Consider the following 22,697-nt stretch of genomic DNA (forward strand, 5'->3'; position numbering starts at 1 on the left):
GGCAGGGGAACCCTGTGCTTGACACCACAAAGTTGTCACGTATCCAGTCACTGTTACCTCTTGCATCGGCTCCAAAAATTGAGGAGAATCTGTGTAACCAAAAGATAACTTAATCATTGCGGATAGAGTATATGTCATCTTTCGACATTCAGCGCTAGAAGTGTGCAGGCTTTTAGTCAACTGTTTAGATAGACTTAACTCCTAACAACTTAACTCCTTTCTAGAATTATAATTTGTTGTTAAATGTTCCTCAAAAACAACAAGAGGGGAATCCAACGACTGTTTTCTGCAAAATATCTGTTCGGAGCTAAAAGCAAATAGTGCCTACAATTCTACTAGAATATTCAATTTCGAAGCTTATCTTATAAATTCTCTACGATTTTCTGGCGTTAAATTTTCACATTTCACTCTCCAGGTAAGGCCATTTTCGTTGCAAAAAAAACGAAACTTTAAATTTTCGGATTCAAATCGGTGATAGAGAGAAGAATCAGAAAAATTCTCACTTTCGTAATACATTAAATTGAATCTAAAATTTTCGGGAAAATAATACTGAAGCTCTGGCAGCCAAACAGATAAAAAACTTTATAGCGCCGCTTACAATGCAGCGCATTTCTAGAGATATAAAAGCACTCTGGGTAGTCTAAAGAGTGTTTCAAAGTAGTTAGAAGGAAATCGTTGATGAGTGCCCCTGAGAATTCTCCGCAACGCGGTCTTTTCAACCCTCTTTTGATCCCTTAAAGTGAAGAGGCAGTGTAACTGGTGTAAAATTCGATATACTACTTCAACTTCGAGTAAAATTCGTTCCTGACCGTTACATTTTTTCTGCCTTGAGACCTTATTTTGAATGCTTATTTCAGTGACAAATCTTTCACTAAAAGAAATCAGAAGTAGAAACTAGTATTATAAGAAACTGAATGGATCGGGAGCTTATCTTATAAAAAACAATATTCCTTGTCCATGATTAATGTGCTACCTCCATTTTGCAATTGTCTTCCAACATAACGGGCTTTAAATCCGGGACCTTCTTGGTATGGATTAGTTTGAAGCCATCTCCAACCACGAACAATGTCCACAAGCATCTTGTTACCGCTAGAACTGATGTTTTGAGGCTTGTTTTCTTGTTCGCAATAAATGCCAAGTACGTTACTAAGTCTAGAATGTCCATCTCGTACTATCACGTATGTGTCGAGGAAGCATGCTCGTAAACCCATGTCTACACTTTCTAGAGTCATCTCAACATAGTGCCCCTTAGGAACTGTAATAAGCCATCTATTGAATGATGAACAAGGCACACTTGTGGGTCGAAATGCTGGTGTATCAAAAGTGCCTCGTTTTCCACTGAGAGGCACGGTGCAAGAGGTTGTAGGCCCCGGCGTAGTATATCGACTGGTAAACGACGTTTGAAAAGGTGTGTTGGAAGGCCTTGCAGTCGGTGACAAAGTAGAAGAAAAGGCTAGAACTGCAGAGGGAATACTTTAGTTAGATACATATTGTCAGTATATGAACAGCCTCGATAATCTGACGCAGTTTCAGTAATTAGGGGAAGAAATGCTTTTTCCTCTAACCAGGGCTATCAACTGAAATAAAACGGCCAAGGGTTGTTTGTCCGTCAGTTGGTGTAGATATCTTATCCGATTGTTAACGGACACGGTTCGGTCACTTATCAGAGCCTTATTTGATAAAGCTAATACAGTAAATCACAGTCAACGAGGTTTTACAATGCTGGTGCTAACCAGAGCTAGGTCCAGTTGCTCGAAAGGTGGATAACAATATCCAGTGGATAGATCTCTGTCAAGTGGATAGCGCAATTGGTTTACCTAATACTTATGCGCTCTATTTGACAATTATTCCTCGAGGCTTTGAGTCAATAGCCCGTGAGGCTGAAGACCGAATGGGCTATTGACTCAGAGGCCATGAGGGCGAGAGAAATAATTGTTTTAGTAAAATACAACTAGTTGGTCAAAAATATCGAGAATAAAAAAATTTTAGCTGCTTAAAGCTAGACTTTAATCCTTTTTTGCTGTCAAAAAGCCGGCGTTTTTCGATACTAGAGGGCTATAACATATAGCCTAGTAGTAGCTCAACCAATAGACTACTAGTTGGATTTTACTTAAGAGATTTATCGGGTGGTTCAAACCGGGACCTGAGGTGCTTATGATTACCATTTACACAAACCAACAGGTTGGAAATCGTGTGCACATACATACGGCTATAAAATTTGAGGTGGTGAAAGGCCGACCGGACACAAAGTATACCCAAATCAGCTGAACAGACTGAAAAGAGGGAAAAATTTATCGCCTCAAACTACAGCCCATGTTTGATTACCTAAACTTCGCAAACGGAATGACGCGAACCATTTGATTATCCAACCGGAATATCAGGTTTTCCTTTGTAAAATGTCTGTTACAAATAATCTTAAGGAGAGCTTCGACTGTTTGTTCGCCATTTTTTTTTTAATTGGTGGGAGTGAAAGACCTAAACCTTGAATTGAGCTGCAGTCACAGAATTCTTTTAATTTTACTATGGAAATGAGCTAGCGTCGGTTTTCTACTTTCAAAATGATAACCGGGAATTCATTTGAAGGAAGGAAACTGTTTTAGGCTACTTCAATGTTTACATATCTTGTAACATTGTAGTCCAGATTTTCGTGTTTACAGCGATTTTTTTTTTTTGACATACATGGTAATCTCTTCAATCCTAAAACTATTCTTTATACTTGACGAGTAGTTTCCTATTTGACGTCTATTTTTCAAGATAGTTTTGTACGCTGCAAAATGACATGTATTTATACCTATCGCTAAGTATCAACGAGAGAGAAAGAAGTGAATCCGCATGCACTGTCAGCATCTTGTAAAGAATCCCGCGCTTTGATTAGTTCTTTTGTTACCCCTTTGTTACATTAACTTACTTGCACATTAGTCGAGATTTTTCTCGTCTTACCAATACCTCGGGCGTCATTCTATAAGACCTATAATGGCCTGTCTCCTCGTCAGCCCGCGCTACCGATTGGAAGCGCAATCAGACCGGCAATCAAACAATCACACGGTCAAAGTTATAACGGGGACCAGACACGCTGTAGCATACTCAGGGAAATTAAGGCACGGGTGTTTTTTCAATTTCCCTCAAAAGGTGGAGGAGTGGTCTCTATTTTGAGCATTAAGGCCTATAGCGACAAAACTTGAGTAAAATAATGACTCTCAAAAGTTTATGCGATTCCGAGTAAAAAAATATATAAATAAGGTCACGTGACCTTTAACGGCCATTTTGCGCGAAAAAAACGTAAATTAGAAATGTCATCATTTTATGTTAGCAGTCAATCAAAGAAGGTGCAACCAAACTTGTGTTTTATGTAGGAATCGCTTCGCTCACTCGTGAGAGATACTTTCAGCACTCGAAGATAAAATTCGTATCCCCGCGCGACCATGTAATATCCTCTATGTAAATGACAAAATCAGAGATCCGAGACGAACAAATATGTCTCCTGACCATTATTTTTGAAGTTGCAAGCAGCAGGGTTCAACTTTGAAAAACTGTAAGGCTGAACAGTTTTCAAAAATCCTAATTTCAATCCGTTTCAATCTGCTTCAGTTTTGCCCATCCGTGGCATCTGTTGTTTCTGTTACGTTATTTTAACCTTCCTTTAAAGTTTTAAGCGGTTATTTTTATGTTTCTCTTAATTTAACGGGATTTTGTAATTTCCCAATTTGGCTGAATTTCGTGACACAGCTCCTTTAAGTTATTTTGTGCTATATTGAAAGCTTAAGAAGTTAGGCCACCCCCCCCCCCCCCTGTTTTTGAGGAATTAAATAGAAGACCCATGCTTTAATTTCCTTGAGTTGTTATATCTAGTTTAGCTTAGGTTGGCGCATCGTTTCCAGGGACACTACAATTAAGAACAAAAATTATCCATTTTTTTAGTCCATGATTTTGTTGACTTTTAGGTGTTGCATTAACTGAAGTATTTTGTAATGTTAATTTTTCTCTCAGCAGAAGTTGGTTACCGTGATGACCGTAGTACAAAGAAAATATACTTCAGCGTTTTTTTGAGCAATATTGTTCTGTATTATCATCTACGATGAAAAATACTTCGGACCGAAGGCAAAAGGTTGCTTTAGAGACCATGATACTCACTTTCACCGTTTGATACGCCGAATAAAAGACCATTGTTAAGCTTCTGAGGGAGAAGAGGACAATTTCTGCCTTGTAATTAGTGATTAAATTCATCTGCATTTTTAATAACTTACTTTATTTAAGCTTTCAACTTAAAAAATATTTATGAAATTATTTTTCGACCGGCTTCTGATCGAGTTTTCGTTACCAAGTGAAAGTTTCAAGACAAAAAGCGTACCATAAAGGGAAACACGGGTTGTTTTATAGTAACTTTCTTAGCCGTTTGTATGTGTGCATAGCACACTTTTAGCACACTTTTAGCACACTTTTGGGTGTTGCATTAACTGAAGTTTTTTGTAATGTTAATTTTTCTCTCAGCAGAAGTTAGTTATTGATGGCAGATGACAGCAGTACAAAGAAAATTTACTCCAGCGTTGTTTTGAGCAATATTGCTCTGTATTATTATCTACGATGAAAAATACTTCGGTCCGATGGCGAAAGGTTGCTTTAGAGACCATGATACTCACTTTCACTGTTTGATACGCCGAACAAAAGACGATTGTTAAGCTTATGAGAGAGAATAGAACAATTTTTTTTCTTGTAATTAGTGATTAAATTCATCTGCAATTTTAATAACTTACTTTATTTAAGCTTTCAACTTAAAAAATATTTATGAAATTATTTTTCGACCGGCTTCTGATCGATTTTTCCTTACCAAGTCAAAGTTTCGAGACAAAAAGCGTACCTTAAGGGGAAACACGGGGTTTTTTTTGTAATAACTTTCTTAGCCATTTGTATGTGTGCACAGCAAGTTCATGTCAGTTGAGGCTCCAAAAAAGTGTCATCTGTGCATTTAAAGCCAGAAAGCAAGGCTGATTCCTCAAGCTACAACTATATATTTTGTATTTTTGGTTTGAAAAAATACTTTGATCGAAGAAGATTCATTGATACTAAAAGATTTCTACCTAATTATTTATTTTCGCACAGCCCTTTTTGAAGGGTGGAAGAAGGCGTAAACTTCGCTCTTACCTTTGTTCCAAAGAAAAAGCTGAAAAAGAAGGGGACAAATCTGAATCATGCAAGCAGTAACCAATTTCATGTCACCAAAATATAGAGCAAGTGCCAAACTTCAGAGACGTCTGACATGTATGTGCTTCGCCTTTGAACAATCTTTGATTAGAAGATCGTCAAAAGGCTAAGTTAAAATTTATGTAATTTTGCGTCACAATTAAAATTGTTTTCTTTAATTCAATTGGTGAAAGCAGAGGGTTTCTAACATTTCGATAAGGAAAACTTAGACAACTGGACAGATACGTCGAGTAAAAATATAAGATTTCAGTTGGGGTCTAAGCATGCAGTAATTGCTTCGCCTAAGACTAAGTACTACTTTTCTTCATTAAAAAACTGTAACGTGCGCGTTACGGCCTAAGGCCTATAGCCCAGTTGGTGTCTTCAAATACTTAACAAACACTTTCAGCAGCTATTTTTATAACCTCCTTGATTAGCCATCGAAACCAAAAAAGGTCCTAACAGTTAACTTTATCGATCTCTTTTTCGTTTAGTTCTTTCAATTACTTCACAGTTATTAATTATACACATTTTAATCATGAATAATTTAAAATAGTATCTTTCTTTCCGAAAAACCATGGATGATTTTTTATTCTGCTTATATTATTTTTAAGCAACTTAAAATTATTACGAAGGCGGTGGTAATTACATACTAGAAAGATTAGGGCAGTTCAGGAAACATCGCGCAGCAGCAAGATAAAGAACTCGAGAAATAATAGCTATTTATGAAGGATACGTAGGATCAAACATGTCATCGTCAACATGTGATTAAAGGTTTGTTTGCAACTTCTCCTGGTACTAACAAGCGTCCCTTAAGAAACTGAAAACAAATGTTTATGTAAAATTTTGCAGAAAAACTGAGCAGATTGCATTATGGTATGGGGAACATGTAGTTAAACTGTAGCTAAGCTTAACTTGAAAATGGCGCATATGGCAACGACATTAGTGTTCAGTAAATATAGTTCGTGTCCTTTTCCATGTAGTGAATGCATGGGCATGAGAGGCGCTGTTTCTCTAGTTACATAAGGTAGATATTGTTGCTGCAGACCCATCTCCCTAAGAAAAAAAAAATAACAGCTTGAAAAGCATGAGCCACTGTTCACACAAAAATCACAATTTTTTGAAACTGCCTCCCAATGGTCGCTGTCTGCTTTGCTCCTTAAAATTAGTAACCAGGATTAACAGCAGGGATCCCAAAAGTGTAAACCTCCTTTAATTAACTCATATTCTTTCATGCATACAATAATCAATCAGAAGTTGAGGACAGTTTTCAGCTGGCTTCTGATTGGATTAAATCTGTACAAAAGAATGTGAATAAATCAATTTGGGTTCCTTGCCGTAGAGGCCATAAACAGCTAAAACATTTTTAAAGGAGAACAAACAAAGTAAAGAAAACCAACCATGCAGAAGAAATGTCTCACCTAGTGGCGGAATCTACAGGTCCCACACTAAAAACCAGCAATTCCACTTTAGCCTCCCGCTAACAAAGGCTGTCGGTAAACCTTTGATTTTATCCATAAAAAACTCGATCAATCGTTTTCTAACATTCACTTCAGTCCACTGGAGGTTTCCCGTCCCTACGTTGGTTGAATATTTAGCTAGAAATACGAGAATCGCAGGACCAAGAAGTTAAAAGAAAGGGAATTTTATGCAGTTTTTTGTGCTATTTGCATGCAAGCAATGACCCACTCTGTTGATAATGTTCCCAGTCAGCAAGCAGTTGTTGTATATATCTCCAGAGAGTCACCACCCAAATGCCTGTTTTGCTGTAACAAATGAAAATGTTAGTAGGAATTGACAGTTTAGATGCAGATATCTACCTGCTGGTATTTTGAAAACCATGTTGCCTGAAATCTGAAGTCAAGTCCTGCACATTGCAGGCAATCTTTCAAATCACAATTTGCTTAAAGGCGGGATGCTTTAACGTTTTTCCATTTTTTCCGTTGTTTTGGAGATTGTGAAAATATGCAGTTAAGAAGTAGCATTACTGGTTACTTTCAGAATTTGTAGCATTTATGAGTTACTATGTTGGGCAGTAAAGGTAGACAAAACATAAAATTTATTCCGTAAGTGTTTTTTGGTAGTGTGAATGTGGGGTGTCAGTAAAACAGGGGGTCGGAGTCGGGGTGTATCTTTTTTTTTTAGAGAATGCTGTTTTAGGTTTACGGTTAGGGTTAGGGTTGGTGGCAACCCTAACCCTAACCCTTAAACAGTATTCTTAAAATAAAAAAAACATATTTCTAAAAAAAAGGATTGTCCCCGACCACGACCCGATCCCGACTCCGATCCCGACCCCTTCCCCGCCCCCCACCTCGACCCCGACCCCATCCCCGGCCAACACCTCGACCCTGACCACGCGTTTTACTGACACCAGCCTTGAATGTGGGTGCTCTGAGTATTCCAGTTCCCATGTAAAAAATCACTCTTAACCAACGTTCTGGGTAAATTCTTGTTTCATTGGTCGAAAATTGTACCGTAAAGGCAATTTCATTTAAGGAAAATGTTCATTGAAACTGCTGCAATTGAACATTGCATGCGTTACTTTGCTACCTACGATTATAGCAAGGACGTATCATTAGCTATATCTAAAAAGGAGAACTTTGCCTCCTGTACTTGTGTGTTTATTAACACACACTTTATCGCTTATTTAGTTTAATAAACTTAAAGCCTACAATTCTGAACGTTTTGGTGAAATGATTTTGCTATATATTCAGATGTTCACATTAATTGTTTAAAATATTTTATTGCAAAGGGAGCATGGTCTTGTGTTTTGAAAATTTGGTTCAAATCGCTATGTTTTTAGTTAGAGGACAGGTTACCTTGAACTTGAGGAAATATCCCCACTGAATATTTCTATGTATTTTCGTATTTGATGTAAAATTTTTGTTACCTAGAAGGTCACTTGACCAGAAAACAAAAATCAAGGAAATTGGCTAATTGTACGGATATATAAACCAGCGATTCTTACAAAGGATAATCATATTAAACATTAAGCTTTACTTAAAGTTCTGATAAAGTAATAACAATAAATTAAGTAAAGGACCGTGGGTAAGGCTGATACTACGAAGACAAAATAAAAGCGTGCTGTGAAAAACATCAGTGACATCTGCAACAAAGCGGGTTGTAGCCGTTATAGCAAGATACATAAAACAAATTTTGCCGAAGGTTTCCCGCATACTCTAGTAAAAGGCTTTAACTTGGGCTCATTGACCCGGCAAGTCAGGTCGCATGAAGTGTCTCCGAAAGGGCAGCGTTTTTATGTTAAGCAAAGCTAGGTAGAGTGCCCTATGTTTCTACGTTAGCTTCAAATTTGTTGTTTAACTAAACGTAATGAAAACGAGAAAGTATGCTGTAATTACTGGTGTTCCCTTCGTCAAGGAACCTTTATAAACTCTTAGTAACTGGACATTGTCGAGGGTCAAAGTTCGCTCAAGAAAGTATCTTTTCGCAGGAGCGGGTCGCGTGGGAAATTTGCTTCAACCAATCAGAAGCAATACCCAGACCTGAGTAGTGTAGGAGGGATGTTTTACTCCGTTTTTTTGTGGATTTAATTAACTTTTTGAGTGGCATAAATTAATGTCGATGACGTGATGCATGCCATTAAGATAGGATGATGTCATAGCTTATTTTTTAGCTGGCAGGGAGCAAGTGACGTCACAATACCCAGGGGGTGAAGTCATAAAAAAATGTAGAGATAATATTCTATAAATAGAAAAGTGATTTTTTATTGATCAGCTATTTGCTATAGTCTTGGATATTGTAGAAACTGTTATGTGGCCAAAATAAAAGCGGGCAAATTTTGAACGTATTTTCTTTGCAGATTATACTAAATGAAAAATCTTTAATCATTAAATTATTTTCACTAAAAATCCATTATAAGCAAAACCAAGGCACAGAGGTCAACTCAAATATCTTTACTTCAAAAGAAGGAAAAAGGAGGTTAGGCGAATACGAAATGGTACTAATTACTCGGGCAAAACATGAAAACGAGGTCGAAGCGCATCAAAGTGAAACACTACCTTCAAGCAAAAATGTCAATCTTAGTATTGCACAGGGTATAAAAATTCTATAGATAACAACAAGTGGTTCTAAACAAAACCGTAACTCTTTTGGTTCTTAAATAAACTCCATTCTTGTTCCTAATGAGTGGAATGTCCATTAAAAAAAAAATAGGAATAAGAGGTGCGATCGCCTAGCAACACATGTTTTCTTATTTAGCGCTAAAAATCGGATAATATAAACAAAACACATACACACATACACAAAGTGGAGCTGAAAACTCTCTATTTCAATTTTAACTCACCATTACAAAAGCGTTTTCTCCGTTCTGTCTTGAGGAAAAGAAATTGAAGTCTCAGCGCTTGATGAGCTTATGGTCTTGTCAATTCACACGCCGTTAGTCAGTCAATTATGCGAGTTCACAAGCCCAAAGTTTGAATAGAAATTAGTAGTTCATCTCTACAGCTAGACCCAAGGGAGCACCTTGACGTATTATTATATAAACAATTTTAAATAACTTAACCAAGGATCAATTAAAACACGCGACTAATAATTGCTAGCAATAATATCACAAGAGAGATACCGTTTTAAAAACTTTATTAAAAACCAATAAGAAAAAGGGTCAAATACATAGCGATTTGAAAAGAAAAGGAATGAAAATTAATCTTTTGACTGACTATTACAAATCCGTTTTTTCCCGGTTCTATTTCGAGGAATATTAAATGTGACCCTCCACAGGATTTTAATGCCAAAGGTGAAAGCACGCGCACGACACGCCTTTACTTTAAAACAAAAGAATTTATTTTAACACGCTTTAGCACGCTTGCAATCTTGCCTCATTAGCAGTTTCTTTTGTTTCAGAGGACACGCTTGAGACAATTAAGCGTGAGCAAGTCGAACAAAAGAGCGTGTTAAAGTTTTCAAACAAAAGCCCCGTGCGAAAAAGCACAACACGCTTTCAGTGTGCGCAAAAGCACGCAAGGCGTGCTATTTATAAGTTAAATAAATTTCCTCTACAAAAAGGAACCGCAAATGATTATGGACGGCACCCTTTTTTGGTAACTATCGAGAAAGAAAAAGTTTTACCTCAGCGATCGCAGCGATAGTATCTGATTGAAAAAATGTTGTCGATTGAAAAGTATAAACAGTGAATGGTGAGACCTAGTGGATTTATGGGTAGAACTTTATTAGCATTGCTTAATCAAAGTTCTTTCCAGAAATGTTTACCGACGAAGCTGTGCAAAGGTTATCTTAATTTCCTTAATTTATAACACATTTGCAATTTTCTCAGAAACAGTGATCTTTCGGACTTTAGTCACTTTCTCGCCGATCGCAGCAATCGCAGCGATCAAACAGCGATCAAGTGCCAGGATCTCTAAATTGTATTTATTTTTTAGCGATTGCAAGGATCGTAGTGATCAAATTAAATCTAGATGTACCAAAATTCCAGCACGGTTGCAATGTTGCTTAATTGATCCGGCCGGCAATAACACAAAAAGCGAAACCGGCATTTAAACAATTTATGCAAATCTGTTCTTTTTGAAATAGTACATCGCGTATGCTTCAGTCTTATTGTCCAAATTCCGTAATCATCCTGTTGTCTTTCTTGTGATTACCGTTTGTTTTACAACCATCATTAGCGTCATCAGAAGTATTACGGCCTACAATTATTTAAGTGTCTTAAGTAGTCTGCTACACGGCCGCTTTAGTGTCGTCACGCAACGCTCCTTCCACTGAAACGGCTGTGTAGCAGACTATAAGCGGCGCGAAAATAATTTTTTAGTATGTCGCGCAAGTGTACTGCGTCTTTTAAATTCCTATTTTACGTTGATGCACGAGTGGATTTGTCATCCTCCTGAAACTTGGTAGTGCCTTGAGGACTAAATTAAAACAAAACGGAATTTAAGATAAGACATAAAAAAACAGTCGCTTTTATATTTACAACCAAATTTTTACACAGAAACTAATTTCTAAAGAAATATTCACAAAATGCTAACCTTAGAGTGAAAAATTTCCATGCCACTTTCCATTGCATATGAGAAACAAAACAATTTCCCGTACCAAACCAAACACTATTTTTAACATATTTTTGATATATTTTTAAAACTGTTTTAATTGTATTTGAGAACTTCATTTAAAACAGGTAATAAATACTATTTTTAATGGTGTTTTAACCTGCTTTTAATGGTGTTTTAACCTGTTTTAAAGGTGTTTTAACCTGCTTTTAAAGGTGTTTTAACCTGCTTTTAATGGTGTTTTAACCTGTTTTTAAAGGTGTTTTAAGCTGCTTTAAATGGTGTTTTAACCTGTTTTAATTGGTGTTTTAACCTGGCTTTAAATGTTGTCTAACCCTGTTTTCAATGGTGTTTTAGCCTGTTTATAATGATGTTTTAATCTGTTTGTAAAGGTGTTTTAACCTGCTTTTAATGGTGTGTTAACCTGTTTTTAAAGGTGTTTTAAGCTGCTTTAAATGGTGTTTTAACCTGCCTTTAAATGTTGTCTAACCCTATTTTCAATGGTGTTTTAGCCTGTTTATAATGATGTTTTAATCTGTTTTTAAAGGTGTTTTAACCTGTTTTTTATGGTGTTTTAACCTGTTTTTAATGGTGTTTAACCTGTTTTTAAAGGTGTTTTAACCTGCTTTAAATGGTGTTTGAACCTGTTTTGAATGGTGTTTTAAACTGCCTTTAAGTGTTTTCTAACCCTGTTTAGCCTGTTTTTAATGGTGTTTTAATCTGCTTTTAAAGGTGTTTTAACCTGTTTTTGATGGTATTTTAACCTGTTCTTAATTACAAAAAAAAATAAAAATTTAACCATTTTCTTTGTAACAAAAATTGAAAATAAAAGCAAGTTTTCAAAGACACTCTTAAAAGCCAGCTGAAAAACCCTTTAAAAATGACATCACTTATATCTGGAGTTGTCTAAACCACGTACATGTATGTCTTGGGAATTTTCTTTGAAACTCACCATATTCACATACAGTTGAATGATTGTTTGTTAAAAATTACAACACCACTAGAAAAGTGTATTCTAAAATTGTCTAATGAAATCACTAACTAAAGGTATAATAAAGATTTCTAAAGGAAGATATAGTTTATTTTCTTTCCTACTATAATACAACTATTAGCCAAATTCATTTGAACAAAACAAAGGTCACAAGTTGTTGGTACAGTAATAACTGCCTAGTGAAACACTAAAGGACCCAGGGTGCAAAGAAAGTCAGTTTTACAGCCTGCCATTCGGGCAAGCTGTAGCTAGCATGTACTATAGCCCACAAGTCGTTTCAACTAGCCCCAAAACCCTTTTTGATTGGCAGGATTGATTACAATCCTTCTGTAATATGAATTCTCCCCGCCCCCCTCCCCCCCCCCCCCAAAAAAACGGCACTTGCCTGTCGGGCAAGCTAAGAACAAAAATCACTAGTCCGATGGCGAAATCCACTAGCCCTGGCCTATCAGACACTCATTTCTTTGGATGCTGAGGATCATTCAATGAAACAACAGCTATAGATCTGGAAACAGATAGGCCAAATTAACAAAAACTAGAATAGACTTCACTGGTATAACTGAAAGAAATAAGAATGCCGGAAAGACATAATTACATTTGTTTGTTTTTCATGAAGCTTGATTTAATATTGCTTAGAGGTAATTTCTTCTCTAAGGCAAAGTTTCATAATAACAAGTATTATTATTCATTCAAAATATTTTTTTGACTCTGATTGGCTAAAAGCACTCGATTAATTCACCATAACCAGTTACTGATGACCAAATTTTGAAGAATTTTGTCTTTAACGAGGAAATGACGTCAAAAATGCAGCGTTTTCGCAGGTTAAGGCACTGTTAACCGAGATGACCTGGGGACGGGGTTGAGTTGTTTTGATTGTCAACTTGAAAAATGGCGGACATTTCACTCGTTTCAAGATTAAGAACTAGCCGAAAACATAGCTAAAAATGTAGCAAGAAGACAACTCGAAGGGCGACATCTGCTATTTGGAGAATATTTGTGGAGCTGGACAAACCTAAACGTGCACTATCGAAGATGAACTTAACATCGATGGGTCGATGGAGGTTAGCATGTTTTAGCCATGTTTTTAAAGTAGGAATTATTTTGAATGAATAATAAAACTATTATTGAATTCGGCTTTCGTATCATATGAAGAATTATGGAGATCGAGGAGGGTGTTATCCATCGAGGCGGATAACACCCTCCGAGATGTCCATAATTAATTCTTCATAAGATACTCCGCCTCATTCATTAATTGTTAACTGTACATGTAATTGGCAAAACTAAGCTAAATATAATAAGATACCTTCTAGCTGCCTTATCCAACAATCATTAAGTAACTTGCACTGTTGCTGGGACAGGCAATTTTCCTCCACCATTAATTCAGGAATGAGGGTTAGGGTACAAAATATATAATCTACACTGTATTGATAGCATCTGAGTTCTTAATTGTACATCACAGTCTGTTTTTGTTGTTAATTTCCATGATAATGTCCTACTTTCACAAGAAGTCTGCATGCCATGACTGTTTGCCATATATTACTTTTAATCAAAAAGTGAAAAGTTCTCTGTTAATACAGACACTGAGGGGACCATAAAAAAAATTTAAAAAGTACTCAGCTAGAGAAAGAAAACAGGACACTAGCATCATTAAACATAACAATCTGTGAACATTGACATGATGTTTCAATCAAGTAATAGTATTATTTTTTTCAATTTGAAAAAAGCACATGTACACTGCAGGTCTTATTACAGCAAACAGTTGATAAGAAAGAAACCGTATTAGTAAGATTAACCAAGATTAGTTGTGACAGAATCTGTTGACTGAAAAAAGGTTTTTTTATTCCTTAAGTTATTATTACTAGCATTGTCCTAATAACTATTAGTCAATAGAGTACCGAAGTGATGACGTCATAAAAATGAAATTTGTGAAATTATGGGATTTGTTATGATATTCTGAAAGAACAACGTCCAAGACACCTACTCGCCAAAAATTAGCAATTAGGGGCAAATTGTCTCTGAGATATTAGCCCAGTTATGCTGTGACGACTCCATACAAATCCTTCTAAATTTGGCTTGGTTCATAAGATTAGGAACCAGGTAAGATTTAGAAGGATTTGTATGGAGTCATCGGAGCATAACTGGGTTAATATCTCAGAGACAATCTGCTCCAAATTGCTAATTTTTGGCGAGTAGGTGTCTTGGACGTTGTTCTTTCGAAATATCTGAACAAATCCCATAATTTCACAAATTTCACTTTCTATGACGTCACACTTCGGTACTCTATGGGTGTCTGTATAAAATTGTTTGAATTTAGAGAAAAAAGTGAGGATTCACTCTCATCCAGGCGTAGGTCCTGAGAAAACGTCTTTTTTAGGACTTGATAAATTACTGTTCTTTAGTGAATAAGGAATATGAACAAGGCAAACAGAATTGATGCTAGATACACTTTAGTACAGGCATACAAAGAAACTGGCAGGGATATCTGCGTAGCTTAAATAAACAACAGTTCTTTGGGATTGTCAGAAAAGGACATTACTTGTCTATTTTCAAAGAGTTAACTACAAGAATGAAGCAACAAAATGTTTGGGCGGTATTGCTTTTCAATGGAAAAGTTGGAGACGTGAATATATATTCAGTGATTTTCGTTACAAATAGTTATGGTGAGTCCTGGGACTCATCTTGTGAAAAAAATTGAGTCCCAGTCCAGAAAGATCGAGCCCCACGTAAAAAAAAAGTCTGTGATCGAAAATGCTTGGGCCTTTGTGTAACCAGACAGTTAATCTGACTTATTAGCTTGACAGACTCCAAAACTCTGTATTACTGCAGTACAAAGAGCAAATCAGAGCAAATCTATGCCTTCTCAGAGCAAATCTATGCCTTTCTTTTCTTATTCATTTCAACATAAGAAGCCTTTCTGCTAACCATGATGGTTTGACAATGCTGCTATCAGATCTACAGCATTAAGTTGATGTTATTGGCCTTTCCGAAACAAAGATAAAAATTAACTGTGATCTAGCTAGCTAGTTTAGTTTAGCTTTTGGGTGTCCCACTACTGTATGTTCTGTTTATTTATTTATTTATAATTATTTTCTTGTAAATTCTTCTAGTTGTCTACAGTAGTAGAAAATAAACTGTTGTAAACTGAAATTAAAATACAGTCCTTCTAAAGGCTAAAGGAAATATGCATCCTTCAACAACAGCCATAATTACTGCCACAGAATACACAGACGAGATATTTCTACAAATAAAATACACATGTTCAGATTTTTTATGGACCTTTGCATCCAGTGGAATGCATGCAATGAATATTATTATTTTGCATCTTTGGGGATTTTTATGCATCAGGAATACAGGATGCAGAGGTTAACAAAGTCACTACATATTTTTTTGCATGGACAAGAGATTATTATAAGTTTTTGGTTTAAAATGTAATCAATGAAAATACTGGATGTCAATTATAGCTTGTGGTTGTCGCTTCTCCAGAAGCTACACTGTACATAGCTGATTAAGTAAAGGTTGGTTATTGGGCATTTGGGCATACCAAACAATGCAATATGACTTCCCTGAGTCACCACCAAACAATAGCTTACTATTACTCAATTCCCAATGCCCAAAGCAACCTTTATTGAACCAGCTGTACATGTGAGTGTATGTATAAGGTCCTGATTGTTTACATGTAACAAACGAAATGTCAAAATATCATGTTCCTGAAACTTTTTAGGAATTCCCAAGCAGAAAAATAACCATTTTAGGCTTAACTGAGTCAACATAATAAGTTAACTATGTCTATAATATATAATTTCATTATTGAATTTTACTTGCCAACTATACATACATTCATTCTGGCAAGACACACAATAATATTTGATTCCACTAAAATCATCATGAAGCTTGCAAGGCCTGAGCCAGAACATTCACTATTGGTTTTGTGGTTGGTATTGCTATGTGTGAGCGAAAGAGGACGGACACAAAGCTTAATCTTAACGTGACACATTTGGCGTGAGAGCAAGAATGTAATCTGATCAATTAACTGTAAAGGAAAGAGTCATTTCGATACGAACTTAAGCAGTGAAACTGCAAAAATGGCTGTTTTTATACTAAGGACGCATTATCCGTCTGGACGAACTTGGGCAAACATTTTGTAGTTCGTCTGGTTATGCGTCTCTAGTATAAAGACGGGCACAAGACGCATTATGCGTCCAGACGAACTACCTTTCGTAGTGCGTCGTTCAAGACGTATTTCGAAGGAAAGTTTGTCCAGACGTATAATGCGTCTTGTGCCCGTCTTTATACTTGAGACGCATAACTAGATGAACTACAAATGTTTGCCCAAGTTCGTCTGGTCGGATAATGCGTCCTTAGTATAAAAACGGCCACAGACGCATTATCCGTCTGGACGAATAGTGCGTCCTCTAGTATAAAAACGGCCAATATTGCGATTTCCTGATGTATAGTTATTGCACGTGAGCAATAAAAACAAATGTCGCGAAATATTGGTTGTACATCTCGACTGAGTCAATTTGTATCTGAACGAGTTGCATCGCCTGGTGTATCGAAATTACTTTGTATCAAAACGACCGGTATGCAAACACTGCATATAAACAAAATCCAAAATGGCTCTTGGTAATAAATTAATTGACAGCGCTCTTCGAAAGGCCAGATATCCAACTGTCCTTTTCATAACACGTATGCCTAGACGTTCCAATAACAGATTATACTAAAATAAGGAACAATCGTACTCACATTTATTCGCATCGCGAAGACTCAAACACCGGTACAGTACGTGTATCCACCAGTTGAACTTAGATCCGTTTCTTTAAGAGTAAAAGCCAGTCGCTGACAACTCGGAGACATTTTGATTCGTGATTAAAACAAAATCTGCGCGTCTGGACAGTCCACAGAGTTGACAAATACTCTTTTTGCGCAGTAAAAAGCAACGCAACGCACGTTGTAACCATCAACAACCGTCCGCCATAATTTTGAAATACATAGATGCTTTGTTCCTTAGCACGTGGTTTTACCATGTGACTCTATTCCGCGGGAAGTCCCCGGGCGCGTGCTAAGTCCAGGACAACTCGGATGAATATTAATCGGATTAATATTAATCCTAATGATTATTATAATCCAGTAATAGATTATTATAATCCAGTGATAGATTATTATAATCCAGTAATAGATTATTATAATCCATTACTGAGGTTTGAGCCGTGCCTTGATCAATTAGGATTACTATTAATCTTATGTAGGATTAATATTAATCAGATTAATATTAATCCTAATATTAGATCCAGTAATAGATTATTATAATCCATAACTGAGCTTTGAGCCGTACCTTAAACGATTAGGATTAATATTAATCTGATAAATATAATCCCACATAGCTCAAATTTGTACAAGTCTCTCAATAAAGAAAATATTCTATTCTAACCACGACGAATTTGCTACTTGTGCTAGTAGTTTGTGAACAAAACTCTTAATTACATTCAGTCAATAACCGCACTCCTTATTATACGTTATTACATTTTAGTAGGAGAAGTCGGCATTTGTCTCAGCTCTGCTGGTAATACAGTTGCAACTGAATTTTTTGCAGGGCCATGAAGATTTTTAACGTAGAATAGAATAAAGATCTTAAGTAATAAAAAAAATAACAAAGTGAAAGGGATGTCAGTGCGCACATCATCAAAGGAAATCCTTGAATCTTTTCAGTTATTTCTAAAAGACTCAGTCTTTCTGAGTTTGATCCATAGAGATAGTTATTTCCCAAGGAGCATTTCATGATTTGGACCGTCTGCGTATAAGCTGGACTTAAAGTAGGAGTTTGTGTTAGAGGACTGGGTTTCAGGATTGGTGTCATAGAAGGAGCCATTGTTGTTGATGGGTTAGCTGTTGGCATCCACGAAGGCGTATGATTGACTGAAGTGTTGGCACCAATTTCTGCTGGACGGAAGAACTCTAGAGTTATGTTGGCAAGTGACCTTGCAGACAACATATCCTGTGTGCATTGATAACGATACTTTATACATGCCTTGTCATTCACTTGAACAAGAATGTCGCCATCTCTAATCTGGGAGAATGATGCCGACTGTTCGACAGCTTCAACAATCCAGCCTCCTCCAATTATTGTTTCCGGTGCTGCACTCACCCGGATTATAATAGAGATTAATATTAATCCGGATGATTATTATTAATAATAATCTAATCCTTCCAATTTTTGCCGTGCCTTAATCTATTACTGGGTTATAATAATCTATTGCTGGATTATAATAATCTATTACTGGATTATAATAATCTATTACCGGATTATAATAACCATATTATAATCTATTATTATTATAATCCACGGATTAATATTAATCCGAGTTGTCCTGTAAGTCGAGCAAATTTCATTCATCCAGCATGATTTATGAACGTAGGATAACGATGTGTGGAAATTTCTTGAGCGTTTGGTTCTTCATGCAACACGGGAGGTGAGCGTTTATTTATATAATTTTGTTCAGGGCTTATTCTATCTTTGTTCACCGTAACTGCAGTTCTGTGTCAAAATCGATTAGATTACAGTATTTAGATTACACTGCATGGTAATGTTACGTTATGGTTGATGGGAATTTTGGAAGTTTCAAAACTTAGTAACTGATCAATGATTGATTTAAAATCTGGCTGTGTAGAGATATACACAGAGAGATTCGATGAATAATGATTGGGGATCGATAGATCTTTACACTGTCACACACTTCGACACAACGCGCGTTATCAAACCGGTCGATGTGCTCGAAATGCATACATATTTCGATACTTTATTTGACTGATGAAGTTTAAGGCTGATTGTTCGTTTTTGTTGGAAGATACATTAGCTCCCAACTGTATGGCAGCTCAATGTCTTGGTTTGTTAGCGGATTTAGGCTTGATAATTTTGTGGCGTTTATACTTACTGGTTACTTATTAAGTACGCGCATGATTAGAAATCGGATGTGTCCAGAATTGAGAATTCTCATCAATTATTTTTTGGATTGACAATGAAATACTTCTGTCGAGATGGCTTATCTATATGAATAGTGCCTTTGTAGAATGGGCTGTGTCTAGACGACGAGTTCTTATTTCTTTTGGCAGACTGTGTCTGCATGTCTATTGCATTTTGTTTTTCAAGTCCGCGACTGCGGGTATCAATTTTTAAAAATACCCCGAAAACAGTATTTAAAATCTGTTTGAAAATAAATTTGGTTGCCTCTTTTTCCTTTGAAGTATATTTCTCACCATAAGACAGCCGTTTTTTTTCAAAACAGCCTATAAACAGCCTGTTTAAGTTAGGTTTGGAAACAGGTTTCCATTTAAATACCTTTTAAATGAGGATAGTTTGTGAAAATACAATAAAAACAGCTAGTTTTAATCCTCTTTGGAGAGATTTCAAGATGTTCGTCATTTCAAATCACAATTTAAATTGAAGTGCCTCTTAAACCTTCTTCAAACATGTTTTAACTATGCTATTTATGAGGTGTTTAAGGTCGTAGACGAGGAAGTATATTCAAAATAGTCTTTAAACATCCTAATTAAAACCTGATTTTGAACTTTACTTGTAAAAACTACTTTTTAAATCTTTGATTTTAGGTTCTTCTTTCCAAAATGCAGTTTAAATACGGTATTTAAAAAGATTTTAGCAACTCGCCAGTACTCTCTTTCCGAAAATATAGTTTAAATACTGTATTTAAAATGTAGCTTTGATAGCAAATATATTTCAAATACAATTAAAACCTGGGAAAATGTTATAAATATTATTCAAATAGATGTCAAATACAATTCAAACTTTTAACGCTATTTTGGTTTTAGTCGTGAAATATAATAAAAATACCTCAGATTGTGGTAAAAATAGTTCTTAAATCGTTTAAATAGCTTTAAACTACTCCACAAACAGTTTTAAAATACACTTCATTTGGTGCGGAACACCATGCCAGAGAAAGATACGTACGCTAAGTATTACAATCTTAACTTCACGGAAAAAAAATCAATGACCTTATCTCAGAAAGTTCTTAATTTAACTTAAATTTGCCTTTGAAGCCTTTTTACGACTGTTCTTCTTTTCCCTCTACCCTTATTGTTTATTTTTGTACGAACATTATCCCATTGTTCCATAAATGAGGGCGAATCAAACTTATGGCGTAAGATTTACGTCGCCACAATCCTCACTCATGAGTCCTGAAATTTCACCATGCTCAACTTCCAACATGTCCTAGCATGGTATTACCTGAAACTTATCGCGCTTGTTTTGTCTCATCAAAGTTTTAAAAAACGAAATATATTCTATAGTGCTCCTGAATTATCGTTATTGTTTCGTCTGTTATGAAAGCAGCGACGGAAACGTGGAAAAACGGGCTTACCATGATGTACCCGCTTACGGAAACACGTTTGCCTCTGTGTTTCTCGCAACGGAGTCTACTAGTATTCTACAGTGCTTTTAGTTTACAGATCCTTTTTTTTTTTTTTTTCGTCCTGTGAAAAACGAGATATAGTACACGTTTACAGCGCTTGATTTGTCTTAGCATAGCGTAACGAGATATCTTCACATAAATTATGATTGATAGCGCTTCGTTCGTCAGGGGCACTTCAGAAATCGTAAGGAATTTATTAGATAAACTTCGAAAATTGTACATGCATAGAACGGTCATCTAGAAATGTTTAGCCTTCCTCAAGATATAGAAAATTCTAGGCAGTTTTTGTTTCTCCTATTTACCTTCGTTCGTCTCAGCATGGCTTAAAGAAATATATTAAACTAATTTTTTCAACTTCATTTCTCTGTGCATTACTGCTAATAAGTATTCCGGTGGCATAACTATAATTTTCAGTCGACATAACTTCAGTGCCTCGCATGCGATAGCAGGCCTCTTTGCGATTCCGGTCAACAGCCGACAGCCGGAGGAATTGGTTTACACTGATCGCGCGTTAATTTCAGGATAGACGACCATTAAGTGGTGATTTTCAAATGGCTACGGTTACGATCAAATTCCAAAACAGTCTCAATTGGTATATTTGATTCACTCCGACCAGTTATCAATGCTGATTAAATCCGCTGAAAACCCAAGCCATTTTTATCATCTTAGCAGTTTTAATAATCAAGCGTGTTCAGCGTGTCTTACCCAAATTGCACGCTAGGCGTGCTATAATTCGCACACTTACCGTGACATAAGGCACGCTACAAAAAAACAAAAGGTCCAGCGTGTTAAATTTACCAAGACAAAGGCAAGTGTGTCCGTCTTTGTTTTTTCAATTTAATATGCGCATATCCGTGATCTACGGCACGCTAAGCGTGTCATGCAAGCGTGTCGTGAGCGTGCTTTCACCTTTAGCATCAAATTCCTGTGGAGGGTCACAAATAATCCTTCCCTGTCTACACAATTTTCGTATGGCCTCTAAGCCAAGAGTTCGACTTTCTTTGTTTATTGTGCTTTGTCTTGTTCTTTGTAGTCGGTCTTTTACCTTTTGCTTTAAAAGAGGCTTCATTCATTCGTACACCGTTTCTTGTTTCTGTACTGGATTGCGATAGTGACTTTTTCCGGAATTATTCGCTTCACTTTCGTACTCGACGACTTTAACTTTAGGTTGCAGTTTCGCCTCTTGTAAATACTGTCTTCGCTGTATGTGGTCTAACGGATGAACATGCGCGAGATGGTTAGCTAATTGGACAAGGTACTTCGCCCTACACGATGAAATCGGACAGTTTCTGCAAACTCTCTTGTAAACCATGTTGACAGTTCGACGACTGAACACAAATGACATCTTTTTCGCAAATAGTCAGGTTATATAGAGTGTCAGAAAGGCCACAGACCGGATGGGCCAAAACCAGGCCAAAAGGGACAAAAGGAGACAAAAGGACCATTTCTAGTCATGTGTCTCTATTTTTCTCAGACACACGCGTGGGTGTCGCGCTTTGCTAGTCACGCAACTACTCTCAACATTGGATTCATCATCTTTATTCAGTGTAATCACAAATAACAGGGCCTAATTAAAAAAGTTTTGATCGTGAAGTAGTAATTGGTATTTCAAATTTCAGATTTTTTTATTTCTTGTATCAGTTTACTATCATTGATGTTATGATCAAGTAGCAAAAACCAACTGATAAGAGGAATGCAAAGAACAAGAGGAAAGCTTTGAAGAATACTATAAAAGTCTTGAACAACAGCAACCCCATCCAGATTAGAAAAAAAGACGGTCAAAAAACGGTTCACTGATGGCAGCCTCTCGAGTTTTACGCGATACATGAATACATAAAAATTTTTAGGCAGGGCGACCACTACAGCCTAACCAATTACAGCGGATCCCTCGTTAATTAAAAAAGAAAACAAAGCAATCGTTGAAAAAAAAAGAATAACTAGAGCTACTGATATATAAACAAGAAAATCAAAAGGAATCAAAAGAGAAGTTCAAGTTGCTAGAAGCAACACGTCCGCGGGCACAGGAGAGTCCTCGCTATGTTGCACCTGGGACAGATTGTTCTCCAGGTTATGATGTCGTCAACGTCGTACAGG

The 22,697-nt window shown here is 36.5% G+C and overlaps 1 protein-coding gene across 1 annotated transcript in view; it reads right to left on the minus strand.

Moving 5' to 3' along the window:
• LOC140934388 (uncharacterized) overlaps positions 1-5,271 on the minus strand; it is a 9,334-nt gene extending 4,063 nt beyond the window's left edge. The window contains exons 1-3 of the mRNA XM_073384020.1: positions 5,140-5,271; positions 974-1,459; positions 1-89 (exon numbers count right to left, since the gene is read on the minus strand). The exon at positions 1-89 is cut by the window's left edge and continues 154 nt beyond it. Of these exons, the coding sequence (XP_073240121.1) occupies positions 1-89; positions 974-1,459; positions 5,140-5,209 (645 nt within the window). The 5' untranslated portion in view covers positions 5,210-5,271. The remainder of the gene's footprint in view (positions 90-973; positions 1,460-5,139) is intronic.
• Between the last annotated feature and the right edge of the window lie 17,426 nt (positions 5,272-22,697).

Source organism: Porites lutea, chromosome 4 (genome assembly GCF_958299795.1).
Source record: "Porites lutea chromosome 4, jaPorLute2.1, whole genome shotgun sequence".
In the NCBI taxonomy this organism is placed as follows: domain Eukaryota; kingdom Metazoa; phylum Cnidaria; class Anthozoa; order Scleractinia; family Poritidae; genus Porites; species Porites lutea.